The sequence below is a fragment of the Balaenoptera acutorostrata genome, chromosome 3, assembly GCF_949987535.1.
Source record: "Balaenoptera acutorostrata chromosome 3, mBalAcu1.1, whole genome shotgun sequence".
Taxonomy (NCBI): domain Eukaryota; kingdom Metazoa; phylum Chordata; class Mammalia; order Artiodactyla; family Balaenopteridae; genus Balaenoptera; species Balaenoptera acutorostrata.
The window spans coordinates 107,382,343-107,395,366 of NC_080066.1; the positions used below are offsets into that span (position 1 = coordinate 107,382,343).

A 13,024-nucleotide genomic window follows, 5' to 3' on the forward strand; every position below is an offset into this window, starting at 1 on the left:
GATAGCAAGAAGGAAAGGCATTACTGATTTAAAAAATATATATTTATATTAATTCTCCTATAAAATTTGAGAGTTGGTTGTGGTATAATTGCTAACAAAAAATATACTAAAAGAAAAGATCACCTTTGCAAGTCAGTGGGTTTATAATTAGTTCACAAGAACGATGCCTTTAAATACCTAATTAACTAAAGGCCAAGTCCTCATCTAGGCAAACCATCTCTCTATCCTTTTTTCTCTGGAAACTGGAGGTGGTAGCCTTTCCCTTCCACCTGCAGTCCTCCCAGGAAATATTTCAAAGTCTGCCTGCTTCACTGTATCTATGCCTACCTACAGAGGGTTGTTCTGCTACAGCCATCACCAAAGCCACTTCCCTTGAAAGCAAATGGCGATGCAATAAGTTGCATTTGCTTTCCCATAAAAATAAATTGACATAATTTGATCAAGTCTTCTTTCCAATTTAAAAGGGCATGAAAATAGTTTGCTGAACGAGGGCACATGCAGTAATATGTACTTGAGTTGAGCACATCACTAATATCAGCAGAAAGGTAACTACAAATCAAGCTTAACTGCTTTACCCATGAAAAGAAAATAAAAAACCTTAACGCTTGCTGGATAGAAGCTCATTGTCTAAATTAAGGTTAGTTAGCTCTTTAGTCATTTTTACATTTCAAGTTCTCCCATTAGAATGTCCATGAAGAAATGTTATCAGAATGCTAATCCCAATTCTTAGGTCTCCTGGAGGCACACAGGGTCTTCCCATTAGCAACAAAAGTGTGACGTTGCCTACCTATCTGGTAGTGTTTGAGAGATTTCCCAAATAACTGAGAGAAACGAACTTTCATCACAGAGTTCAAATATTTAATGACAAAATTATAGAGTTTGCTGTATTAGTGAATCACAGAGCAGGTGTTACTTGTCTCTGAAAGGAACAAAAATGATATTTGACATCTTAGGGAACTTCTGAAGAATTAATAACTGTACAACAGACATCAGCAGTGTCACAATTCTAAAAATTAAAAGTGAAACCTATCTTTAATATCCTTTGTTGTGGGCATTCTGTAAATATTTTTACATAAATGCATAACTTTTGTTAGCCACAAAAGTAGTATTAAGACAGATTTCACTGTAATTTTAAGTCTAACACATAACCTTTATTTTTTCAGAGCTTAAAAAAGTTAACTACATTGATCTTGTTACATTTTACAAATACCTTCTTTAATATGAAACATTAACCTGAATCACTGTCTACTTCCTGTACACAGGTACTTAATAGTGCTAGGGAAGAATACTACAGCTACATTCCAGGAAGAAGTGAGAACACTGGGAAGTCTCTTTTCTTTACGAGTTGTCAATACAGTTTAAGAAATCCTTCACTGAAATGTAGTATTTCCAAAACTCAATAGTGAGGTGCAGAAATGAAACAAAGAGATGAAATGTCTTTTAGCAAGCCACTGAATTGGTCCCAAATAACGTGAGTCATTTTAGCAATTTTCTCTAGGTTAGATTGTATTAATATTTTGTATTGAAGCACCTTCTACAAAAGGATAGCAAAGAACCTCATGTATGTCATCACAGGGCTCGCTCCTGTGCAAGAAGTCAGGAGGTCCAGGAGGGACTGGGGTTGCTGTTTGGCCTCTCTGTGGGCAGAGCCCTATGTAGTAGGACTTGGACACAGGGAGGTCAAGGACATGACCACAGCCTGGAAGCAAATCAATAGAGGAAGGTAATAACAATGCAGATAGGCTTTCTTCAAATCCAGGACATTTCCAAGAAGACTTAAGTCTAAAAGGATAAGCAGAGAGTGAGGAAAAGAGGGCAAGATGTGGAGTACTTACATTTATGAAGAGTAACTATCACAAGTCTACCGGAGAGGAAAAAATCTCAAATTTCACAGTATGCTTATGACCTCACCCTCTGCTACTTTAGAAGCAGCTTCACATACACTGTTGTTAGATACTTGGCGACAAATTGAGTTTGGCTGATTGTCAGGGTGTTTTAGATTTACCATTTCAATTATTTATACCAGCTATCTATCTGAAGCTAGAATTCAATTTGGGAAGATGAATATATCTGTGTGTGTGTGCACGCGTGCGCACGTGCATTTTCTATACTGAGGCCTGCAAAGAAAACCTATTTGGTGTGATATTTTCAGCTTTTCTTAGAAATTGTAAATGCTTCTAATGGTACTCACCAGATAGCAAGTTCCTTGCTTCTTTACACTTTTAAGACACCAAAAGAAAAGTACAAAATATTATAGTAAACTTATATAGTTTACCCTATAAATTTTACATAGAGTTTTCTTGAACTGGATCATCTCCCTAAGAGGATTCAGAAATTTGTCTCTGGCAAATCCCATCTCCCTTTTGACACATAGTGACTAAGATCATTTTTCCCCACAATAGCCCAATTTTCTATCTCCCTGGGAATGCTTTATCAGGAGAACTTAAGCTATTTAAATCAGCATAAATAATCCCAAAGTCATCATATGCTGCTATGTAAGAGCCTACAATACACATGGCCTCAATGGGTAGGAAGGAATAGAAAGGGGTCCTAAAGATCCAGGCAGCTTAAAAAAATCAATGCATCGCAGCGGGAGGCTGAGAATGTATCTGGGATGTACAGCTTGCCTCCTTGTTTCAGAAAGACAAAGCACACAGCTTTTATATTTAGCATTTTAACCTTCTAAGAAACCAAACTCCTAGACCGAAAATCCAGGCCTGTGTTGAGTGATACAAAATCAGGAGCTGTATGAACCAACCTCATTCAGTCTGACTGCAATGTAAAGGCTTTATGACTGTGCTGTTTTATGTCAGACCAGGCAAGTTGCAATTGCCATGAAATGCAATTTGTCAAGAAAAACCCACACTTTAAATTAGATTAATAGACAGCAATAACAACATCAAAACCTCCAAAAATCAGATACCAAGAACCGAAGGCCATTTCCCAAGGACATTATGAAGGCGTCTCTAAACAGGCATGACTTTGTAAAAAGAAAAGAAAAAAGATTTTAAATGTAGTATCTTTTCACATTATCCTTTACACAGACCTTTATCTGGACAAATCAATTCTTGATAAAAATCCAAGCTCTTTTCAAGACCAGCTACCGTAATTTGGGACAGTGACAAAGAAATATTCATGAATGCACAGAGGTTTTTAAATAGGCTTTTCCTTAGGTCTTTAATCTCAAATTTTTATCCTTTATACGGTAATTCTAAATAATCAGCCTGGAAACAAGTAATGAAAGAATTTAAACTGTAGCTCAGAAAGTAGATTTCTATCTGTGATTCTGATTTGTTTTTTTGAATGCTGGTGATGGCTCATGCAAGAAGTTACTACACGAAAAGCAAAATCTAAGACTGCTGTTTCCCCTGATAAATCCAATTGTTTTTTCTAATACAGATTTGTGTCTCAGGATATAGAATCTTAACCTTCAGATTAAGAGTAGCTAAGAAACTGAGTGAAGCCAATCACTGCTTGACTTTTATTTCCAACCAGGAACAATAACATCTGACGTCACCACATTAAAATGGCTTCCTGCTTAATATCAGGAAAAAAATACAGTTTAGACCTAGCTCAATATATCATTTGGTCCAAATTTCATATTCAAACTACCAAAAAAAAAAAAAAAAGCCTTAAAGAGAAAACACATACAGACACACGCATACACACAGTGGGAAAAAAATAAAGCTGATGCTTGCAGCATTTCTTAGCAAGATTATTAGGGAAATGTATAAACACAACATCTTTTCTCTCATATTAACATCTGAAAAGGAAAAATAACCTAAAGGTCCACATTTTGGGAAAAAAAGAAGCAAGCGGAGGTCCAGAATTCTTGTAAAAACAGCTGAACAAACTTCACTTTCTCTTAAGAGGTCACCAGGAGAGGCAGTTTCTCAACATTTGTGCTTCATGGCAAGCTAAGGAGAGAAAGGGACAAAAGTAAGATGTTATCAGCAGCGGGGAGAGTTTGTTTGCTGCTCCTTGCCCACATCCACGATGAGAAGCAACACCAAGATTCTCCTTGCTGTGGCAGATCACCACTACAGTTCACAGTGGTACTTAGTAAATGTGTAGCATGTCCCTAAACAGTCCCCTGAGCACTGCATTTGTTACTCCCCCTTACAGTACTGTTGTTGGTGTATGTGTCCAGGTCAGGGAGGGTGCTACGTGATGTTCCTTCATGCCACTGAAGGAGCAAATGGAAGAGGCAAAGTAGAGGCAGAATGAGTGACCTACCCTAGAAACAAAGGCCTCTGGGCTCCCAGGTTACTAGTTATCCAGGAAGACCAACACTCTCCAAATGTATTTACTGACATCTCGTAAAGTATTAAAAATCACCAACTGTAGAGAAACAAACAAGCTGCAATAATCCACGTAATATCCTGGACATTCAACCAGGTCCAAAGCACTTGACAATTAGACTGTTTTACCAACCAGGACTGAACAATAGTAGACTGTTTTACCAACCAGGACTGAACAATAGACCAAATTCAGACCTTGACTTACTGCTCCCACTGGTATTTGAAAAATGTGGTTTATTGAAATGTTAGATCTTTATAAATGGGAACACCAAATACCACTGTATCACTCAATAGCTTCCCAAGCCCAGCTGGAGCCCATGATAATATATTTAAGGAAATGTATGGAGGTACAGAACATAAAATTAATCTGACATTGCCTTCCTTAGCCAGATCCCTTCCAAGGAGCCCATACACTGATCGTGAAGCAGAAGGCAGGGTTGAGGCTGAATTGTGATCCCTCGTGTCTAGAGTCTGATATTAGGGATTAATCCCTGACGTTGGGGCTGGAGTTACTGGGGGTAGTCGTGTCGCTAAATTAGTCTCTACTTGGGCAACGTCAGCTGGTAAGAGCTCCAGGTGCCTGTACCTGGTGAAGCCAGCCTAAGTGAAGACCCCCAACGACCTTTTGCAGTGCTGATGCCAACAGCCAGTCAACTGTCAGATGGTGTTTGTGAAGCCCTGAGTGTGTCCAGGCTGCTGTGCTAAGTGCTGTGGGTTTTTGCCAAGAAGGCTAACTCCTGAACTCGAAGACTTTACAGTCCAGGACACATGGTGGGTGGAAATGGCAGAGCCGGGGCGCTCTCTCAGATCCGTCCCACTCCCTGGCCACACTCTGAGCCCCTCCACTGTACGGCCTCCACTTCTTGCTCTGTCTCTAGTTTTAATACATTATTTAGCAGTGTGGACCATTCAAATCAACACAGAGCTGTTAAGTGTTATGCATAATGAATACCAACCATAAATATTTGATCAGTGCTGATGTCCTGTTATTCACTCAGCTGTTAACCTTCAGCTAATGGGCTTTGCCAATTTACCCACAGTCGTTAATCCTCAGCAGCAATCGTGTTGCTTCTCAGGCCAGACCCTGGTCACCTCTCCAGTGCAGCTGGGACTGGCGCTAAGGGGAGCCCCGGGCGGGCGGGGCCGTGCCAGTTCAGCTCCGCAGAAGTACAGCTGGATTGGACGTTTTGCCATTTGAGGTATTTTTGCAGAAAGGCGCATCATTTCCACGCTACCTCGTTTTGTTTTTTTCTTTAACTTCCTGGGAGTTAGAAGCTTTAGAATATGGAAGGCACGGTGCTGCTGCTTCCCTGCTACAAATCTGCTGTATGACCTTGAGCTCTAAGCCACAATTGCTCCGTACCTCAGTTTCCTCATGTCTGTAAATATCATCTCCAACTCAAATGCTTATGGATTAATGTAGATGTCAGAGTTTCTACAGAAGAGAAGTTAAAAACTTCCTTTTGCTATATTTTTGTTCTCTTCATGTTTCATGGAAAGCTTTCTCTTTCAAAGCTGTGTAAATGACTCCATCTAAATAATAATGACAACAATAATAGAAAAAGTTGTTACTCATACAGGGGGTATTTTTTAAGGGGCCTGGACTCTTGAGGCCCCTTCTCGCTCAGACCCCCAGGGAGTAGATGACCGTGGTGGGGACAGAGGCAGCCATTCCCTGCCAGGGAGGGAAATGCCACTCACCACTCCCTCCCCTACAAGTGTGCGCTTGTGCAAAACAGGGCAGATCACTGTTCTTTTCTGTGGGAAATAAACAGCATCTGAGGATGCCTAGGTGTGGGTATCCCTCTCGCCTGCTGACTCACCAGCCAAGGCAGGCGTCAAAGCACTGCGCACACTGCACTGTCGCACTTTCTGAAGCAGAGGAGAGTGAGCAGGCCTGCTCTGCGGCTGAGCTGGACTTCCCTAAGGTCTGAGACTGTACCAAGCTCATAGTTCAGGAAGGAACCACGCTTCCCAAGCCAGGCTGAACAGAGCTGGGGGAGAAGGGGGTGCAGACACCTTTCCATTGGCTCTGCGGGAGCCAAGCGCCCGCATGTCTTGATGGCAGGCGCCTACAAAGGTGATCCACTCACTAACGTACCTGGGTCTCTGTAGGAGTCCTGGGAAAATCGAGAAAGCCAGAGATAGCCTCTTCTATTGCAATCCAGAAGGTGTGCCCTACTCTCCAGCTGAGGTTGCATGCTCTTGTTCAACCAGGGAGCCCAGAGGAACTGTCACCCGGCACTGCCTTTCTCTGTCAGGGCTCTAACAAGTGCACTGTGTCTCGACGTCTAAACACAGCCCACTCTTTATGAGTCACCAGAGCCATGTTTGGGGAGGCAGTGGTGGAAGGCCTGGGTTCCACCTCTGAACTCTCTCCTCACCAGTAGGCCTGGTAGGGGCTCGGCCAGTGAAATGACATCTTCACGGACAGCCTACACTAGTGGGACAAATCAGGAGTCCTGGTCCCTGGGAAAATAGCCACACCTTATCTCAAGAGGGCAACCTCCTCCTGAGGAGTCCTGCCCATGCTGGTGATTCATAAGCACACATCCCAGACTTGCAGTTTTAGAAAACTGCAAGTCTGGTTATTGTTGTGTCTCTCTCCCACTCCCTCAAACACACTGAGAGACACTAGCAGCTCCTCCCCCCACCCTGACGCCACCCACAGGAGAAGAAGCCAAAGCGAGTGGAGACTGCCCCCTGCCGCGCCCATCTCTACAGAAGTAGGTAACTGGCTGGTACCAGTCCTCCCAGTGGTCAAAGCCAGTGCCTTTGGTGGCCTAATCAGTTTCTGTTCTGACAGGTCCTGTTTGCAAGGGCTGCTCTGTGTTTAGAAAGTGTCAGCATTCAGCAGGAGGCCCTCCCACCCCCCTTCGGAGGCACAGAATCTTCACCACCAGTCCCTCCCCACCCCTGGGCTGGGATCCTCAGTCACATTTCTCCAACCCTCTACAGTGCTCATCATGTGATGGATTGCAGCAGGCTCAGCAGAAACCATTTTTATGGAAACAATTATAACTAATACTAACTGAGGTTTATATGCACCAAGTATTGTGCTAACCAATTTACAGGTTTGAATGCATTCAATTCTCTCAACACCCTAGGAGAAAGGTACTATTATCAGTTAGCCCTATTTTACTGATGAGGAAACTGGGGCTTAGAGAAATTAAGCCCCTGCCCAAGGTCATGGAGTTGCTAAATCAAACACAAGATGTTAACTACCATATCATACTGTCTTCCCAACTACCTAGCAAACTTGGCCACAGTATCAGGGAAACAGGGTGACCAGGGCCAAGAATTCTGGCCATCTGGTTAGGTTATCCAACCCAGTGTTTGTATGACCTCCTCTGAGGCAGACAGTGACATGGATGACCTCCAGGTATTGTCTACTCGCCTTAGGAAGAATGATCTCACAGACTTCCTTGGTAACCTGGTTCATGGCCTAATCATTAACCTAAACTCTTATTTTAGCAGAATGTTATCAGTGCACCACTGAGTGCTCTATTCTGTATAACAAGACACGAAAGAGAATTGCTGCAATATCGCCCTTCCCAGACCTGAATACAATTAAAAAATAATTCCTGTAGTCTTCTCTTCTCCAAATCAACACTTTAAATGTTTCCCCAGACTTCCACTGCCCATCCCCCTTTTAAATCACTACAGTGGCTGTTGCTATAAATGAAGTTGGGTAGGAATTCTAACATCTCCACTCCATCATTATTTCTGTATCACAAAGGCTGCAGAAGGGATGAGGGGAACCATAATTCTGAGCTTGCTCCCTCTGTGACAGCCGCAGCAAGACAGGCTCTGGCCCCCAGCAGGGCTGCCTGCATTTTCAGCCAGGTTTGAACTCCAAATGGGCCCCTAAGGCAGCAGTACAGTAAGACACTGTCATGATAGGGAATTGATGACACGAGACAGGTCTGTGCAAAGGGGATGCAGGAAGGGCAGGCTAGATGCATCCACTCAGATCTGGATCTGCAGTCGGGCCTGGGCTCACGCCTCGGGAAGGGGCCAGCCTGGCTCAGCTGGATAGATTTTTTCCCGTTGCTTTTCAGGTTGTCCATTCTTGTTTCCTCAACAAAAGCGGGGTTTTCTTTTGAAGCAAATTAATTTTTTCCCCAAAGGTCACCTGAAAAGCCTATCTTGAAAGGCCAGATCATGAGTCTGACATGCCAACAATTATCAGCAAAAGTTGTTTCTGGAAACCTAAATTCAAATCACTAGCCAAAAAAGAGCTGCCCTTTGATCCAAAGTACAAGAACAGTAATAAATCCTCTTTTATCACCTGACCAACAGGGCTTCTCTTTCCTTTGGTTTGTGACTGCCTTAGATAGCTGGCTGCCAATAAAAACTCCCCCTTCCCCTTCTGAAAGGCACATTTTCAGTGCATATGTGAATGTGCATGTGTACACCTGAGGCATGTGGAAAACACCATTCTCTGGACCCAGAGGCAGGTGGGAATTTTGCAGGCAGCTCTGCACTAGTCAGGTCAGCCTTAGAGGTCCAAGGCCCCTCCACAGGGGAAACTAGCCCTGAGGTGCCCTGGGACTAGAGTTTGCTTTTTATATGGTAAAGAGATAAGAACACAGGATGCGAGGCTCATGACCAGAAAGGGACAGCATGGAAAAGTAAGCACAAGAGCCCACAGTCCTCTTTCAAGCACTGGCTAACAGAGGAGGGATATTCTTAAACCTGTCCTACCCCCACCCCCATCCTGTTCCCTGAAACTTGAGCCTTAAACTTCTGGGTAGGAAGTAAAGATGGTCCACATTTCCCAAAGATATGGGGTCAGAGACAGGTCTGAAGACAGCAGAAACGAGATAACCAAAGAAACAGGTCCAAGAAGAAATCTTCCCAACTCTGGTACTTACTAAGTAGCAGAAGGAAACTGTATACAGGGGCCAAAAAAAAAAAAAAAGGCTTGACTTTGTGCCTCCCACATGGGAAACATACTGAAATAAAGTTCTGGGCACCAAAGCTCCCTGACAACCCAGAGCTGAGCCCTTGGCCGCGCTGCGGGACCCACCTTGTGTGCAGTTTCTGCAAACTGCTGGGCGCTGTTCTTCATGTCTTCCGTCTTCTCCTCTGCGCGGCCTAAGCGCTCCCCGCGCTCGTTCAAGGCCTGGCTCGCTTTCTGCACTGCACTGGTCACACTGTCGGCCGCTGAATGGAGGATGCTGTTTCCTGAAAGAGAACAGGAAGAACATGAGAAGCTGGCTCGGCTGACCTACAGTGACACCCCCCACCCAGGGTGAGCGCCCCGAAAAAGCAAGGTGGGTCAGACTCTGGAAAGGCCTCGAGTGTCTAGGAAACAAGTCGACTTTTCTTCTGACTTGGTCCGACTGACTCACTTTTAGGAAGAATACCCACTGACTGTAGGACCTGGGCAAGTGCTGAAGGCTTCTTTCGCAGCCCCATCACTGACAGCACTCATTTCCATTCTACCGGCATTCTCTTGGGTAAGGCTCAGAAGAGCGGGGTCCATCTGAATTTAGGACTTGGCTTGCAAAGGTAGATGGAAACCCTAACAAGTCCATAGAATTAGGCAAGTTCAGTGAGACATATCTGGATCATATGAGCATTTCCTCTTGACCTGAGGTTTAGATGGATAACCACAGGAAAACTGGGGGTACAGAACTTCTCCAGATAGGATGCTCTGTATTCCTTTCAACTGTTCCCTTCCATTTTACCCCTTCACCCCTAAATGCATAGCCCCACGTAAGAAGCTATCGATCAGTCTCAAAGTTCAGAGGAGATACGTCAGTTCCCAACCTTGAATCCCGAGCCACGGCCTGGTTGGCTGGGCCTCTTTGCCTCTGATCTCAAGTATATGAAATATGGGGCCTCAGCTCTGTACTTAGCCAGCAGGTAAAAAACAGTGACAGGGGCTTCCCTGGTGGCGCAGTGGTTGAGAATCCGCCTGCCAATGCGGGGGACACGGGTTCGAGCCCTGGTCTGGGAGGATCCCACATGCCGCGGAGCGACTAGGCCCGTGAGCCACAACTGCTGAGCCTGCGCGTCTGGAGCCTGTGCTCCACAGCAAGAGAGGCCGCGATAGAGGCCCGCGCACCGCGATGAAGAGTGGCCCCCGCTCGCCACAGCTGGAGAAAGCCCTCGCACAGAAACGGAAGACCCAGCACAGCCATAAATAAATACATACATACATAAATAAATAAATAAATATTAAAAAAAAAAAAAAAAAAAAACAGTGACAGAAACCTGTCCTAGAAGGAACTTAGCATTCCCAGATTCATGAATGATGATACTGAGAAAGTTGAAAACCATCACATTTCAAATGGTTATGCATCCCTGACATCCCATTTACCAGGACTGGAAAAGAGAATTCAACAGTGACAAACTGGCAGATGCATAATCCACGGAGACCTAGAAACTTGCCAAATTACAACCAAAGGAGATTTATAGCTGTATTTTGTTAATGCTGAGTGGAAAATAGTTAAATGGCATTTTATAGAATAGCTTTATGTCTTTGAATAAGTTTTTATTACATCATTTAACTTTGTACCTGGGATGGATACATCTAGCCACAGACAGCTTTTAATAGAAACGTAATTTCCACTGGTCTCAGCTGCAAAGGCTCCCTCATTTCTCCTCTGTGGGAACAGTCTGTGGTTTGTGGAAAAGGATCTCAGGCAAAGAAAGTGCCTGCCCCAGAGGAAGCACTTTGTAAATTGTTTTCCAGTTTTCTTCTTTAGGGGTGATTTCAAGGGCTTCCACTATGCACTAAGGGGAGGAGAATGGAGTTAGCTTACTATTACCCAGCTGCATCAAGCACTACTGGAGCCAAGATAAGTCAGCACAGATTAACAGAGGAGACGTGGCTCTGGAGAAACTGGCTGAATGCAAGGGTTGGAATGGAATGTCTGTCTAGGTCTTCAGAACAGATTTAGGAGGAGAAATCTGGGTTCCCATTTGCCCTCATATCATGGTTATGATTATAGCCTATCACCACTGCTTAATATTTGAATAGCATTTTGCAGTCATAAAGCATCTTTACAAATATTGTCTCATTTGATTGTCACAGAAATTCTATTGAGAAGACTGAGACTAGGTGAGGTTCAGGGCTTCCACAAGATCATGTCACTAGGGAAGTGACATAGCTAGCACTAGAACCTGCTTTCCCAATGCCTTTTCCTTATTCTGTACCTTCCTCTCTGCAGGTGTGGCGTTGGTCATGGAAAGCAATCACTATGACAGAATTGTGAGAAGACCACCATAGATAGGTTTTGACAGGTTATTTCCCAAGGTAATGCCTGACTGTTTCTGTCCTAAAGAAACCTCTTCCTCTTGGTAAATGAAGAGTTATTGCCTAAGCTGCACTGCAAGCCAGGTGCTCCCAAGAAGGAACAGGCCAATGGGAAAGAATAAGACAGTGAAGGGACTGAAGGTGCAGAGGAGTTGGGGGAGGGCACAAGAAAATCTCCCCTTCCTGCTTCCTTCCACATGCCCACAGCTTAGCCGCCAGAGGCTAGAGAAAAGATGGGGCAGGGTACCTGCAACTCCACAGCCAGGAACAGCTGCATTAAACCAAAGGGATTTTAGAATTAGTTATCATAAAATCAAGAGGGTATATAACCAGGATAGGTTTTTTTCCCATCGGAACTGACCCTAATGGTGCCCTCAAAGTAAGACACATCTGTGTTTCTAGAATGAATCTGCTTTGCGTGAGCCATACTGTTTTCCTGTCATGACTTTCTTAAAGTTAATCTTGTACAGACGTCAGATCAACACTGCACCCAGTTTTACATGATACCGTTTAACCAAGAGTTGTTATAACTAGAAGAGAACCAAATGCTGTCTTCATTATTCAGTGATGACACTGCTGACCACTGTCAATAAAAAATCCACCTTCAGTTATTTTCAGCCACGAGGATGGATTTGAACAAATCTCATCACCTCAGTTGAAATGTCCTCTGGTTTCAATTCTACCTGTATTTCAGGCTCAGTGAAGTCCCATTGCCTTTCAGGTCAGTTACATTCTCTTCTCAACTTTGTAAGAGCTGTCTATATCCTTCTTGGGTGATTGATCAAGTACAGTCATGGGCAACTCTTCTACCTCATTTCTTCACCCACAGATGCAATGATTTCCCAGCTGGATTATATATTCCCTGAGGGCACCCTTTCACTCTGTTGACCATTCCCTAAATCTTGAATCTTCCTCCTCTAGATTCGGGTCTCCCGCTTGCTTACTCTATTCTCTCTGATATCTTGCAAATGCTGTAACTCCAGGGTTCTGTCCTTGGCCCTCTTCTCTTTCTCATTCTGCAGACTCTCCCTAGGACAATTCTACTCAGCTCATGGCTTCAATGACCAAATTTTTGCTTTTTTTCTAGGTTGTGCTGCTGAGGCTCCAGACCCATGTTTTCTTACTGGGCAACTTCAGGTGAGTCACCCAAAGTCATCTTGAATTCGCTATGTCTACACCTGACCCCATTATCACACCTGCTTTTCCTTTGGGGTCCCCTGCTCAGTCAATAACTCCACTATCTGCCCGGCTTGCTCCTCAATTCAGAAATCTGGGAGTCCAGTCCAGATTCCTCCCTTACTTTTACCACATACAACTACACGTCACCTGCTATCCAGCTCTCTACTCTCTGCCCTCTTTACCAGCTTCATTATCTCTGTATTGATCCAGTCCCTCTTGCCTTCAGAGATATAGCAGGAGCCTTTTGTTGTTAGGTGTCCCCACACCTTTTCTG

At 44.0% G+C, this 13,024-nt stretch overlaps 1 protein-coding gene across 8 annotated transcripts in view; it reads right to left on the minus strand.

The window, feature by feature from the left end:
- Window positions 1–844: 844 nt before the first annotated feature.
- The window catches only part of STXBP6 (syntaxin binding protein 6), a 335,859-nt gene continuing 323,679 nt past the window's right edge, over window positions 845–13,024 (minus strand). For all 8 annotated transcript variants that reach the window (XM_057544156.1, XM_057544157.1, XM_057544154.1 and 5 more), the window contains 2 exons: window positions 9,334–9,491; window positions 845–3,917 (listed from right to left, as the gene is read on the minus strand). In XM_057544156.1, the coding sequence (XP_057400139.1) occupies window positions 3,894–3,917; window positions 9,334–9,491 (182 nt within the window). In that variant the 3' untranslated portion in view covers window positions 845–3,893. The remainder of the gene's footprint in view (window positions 3,918–9,333; window positions 9,492–13,024) is intronic.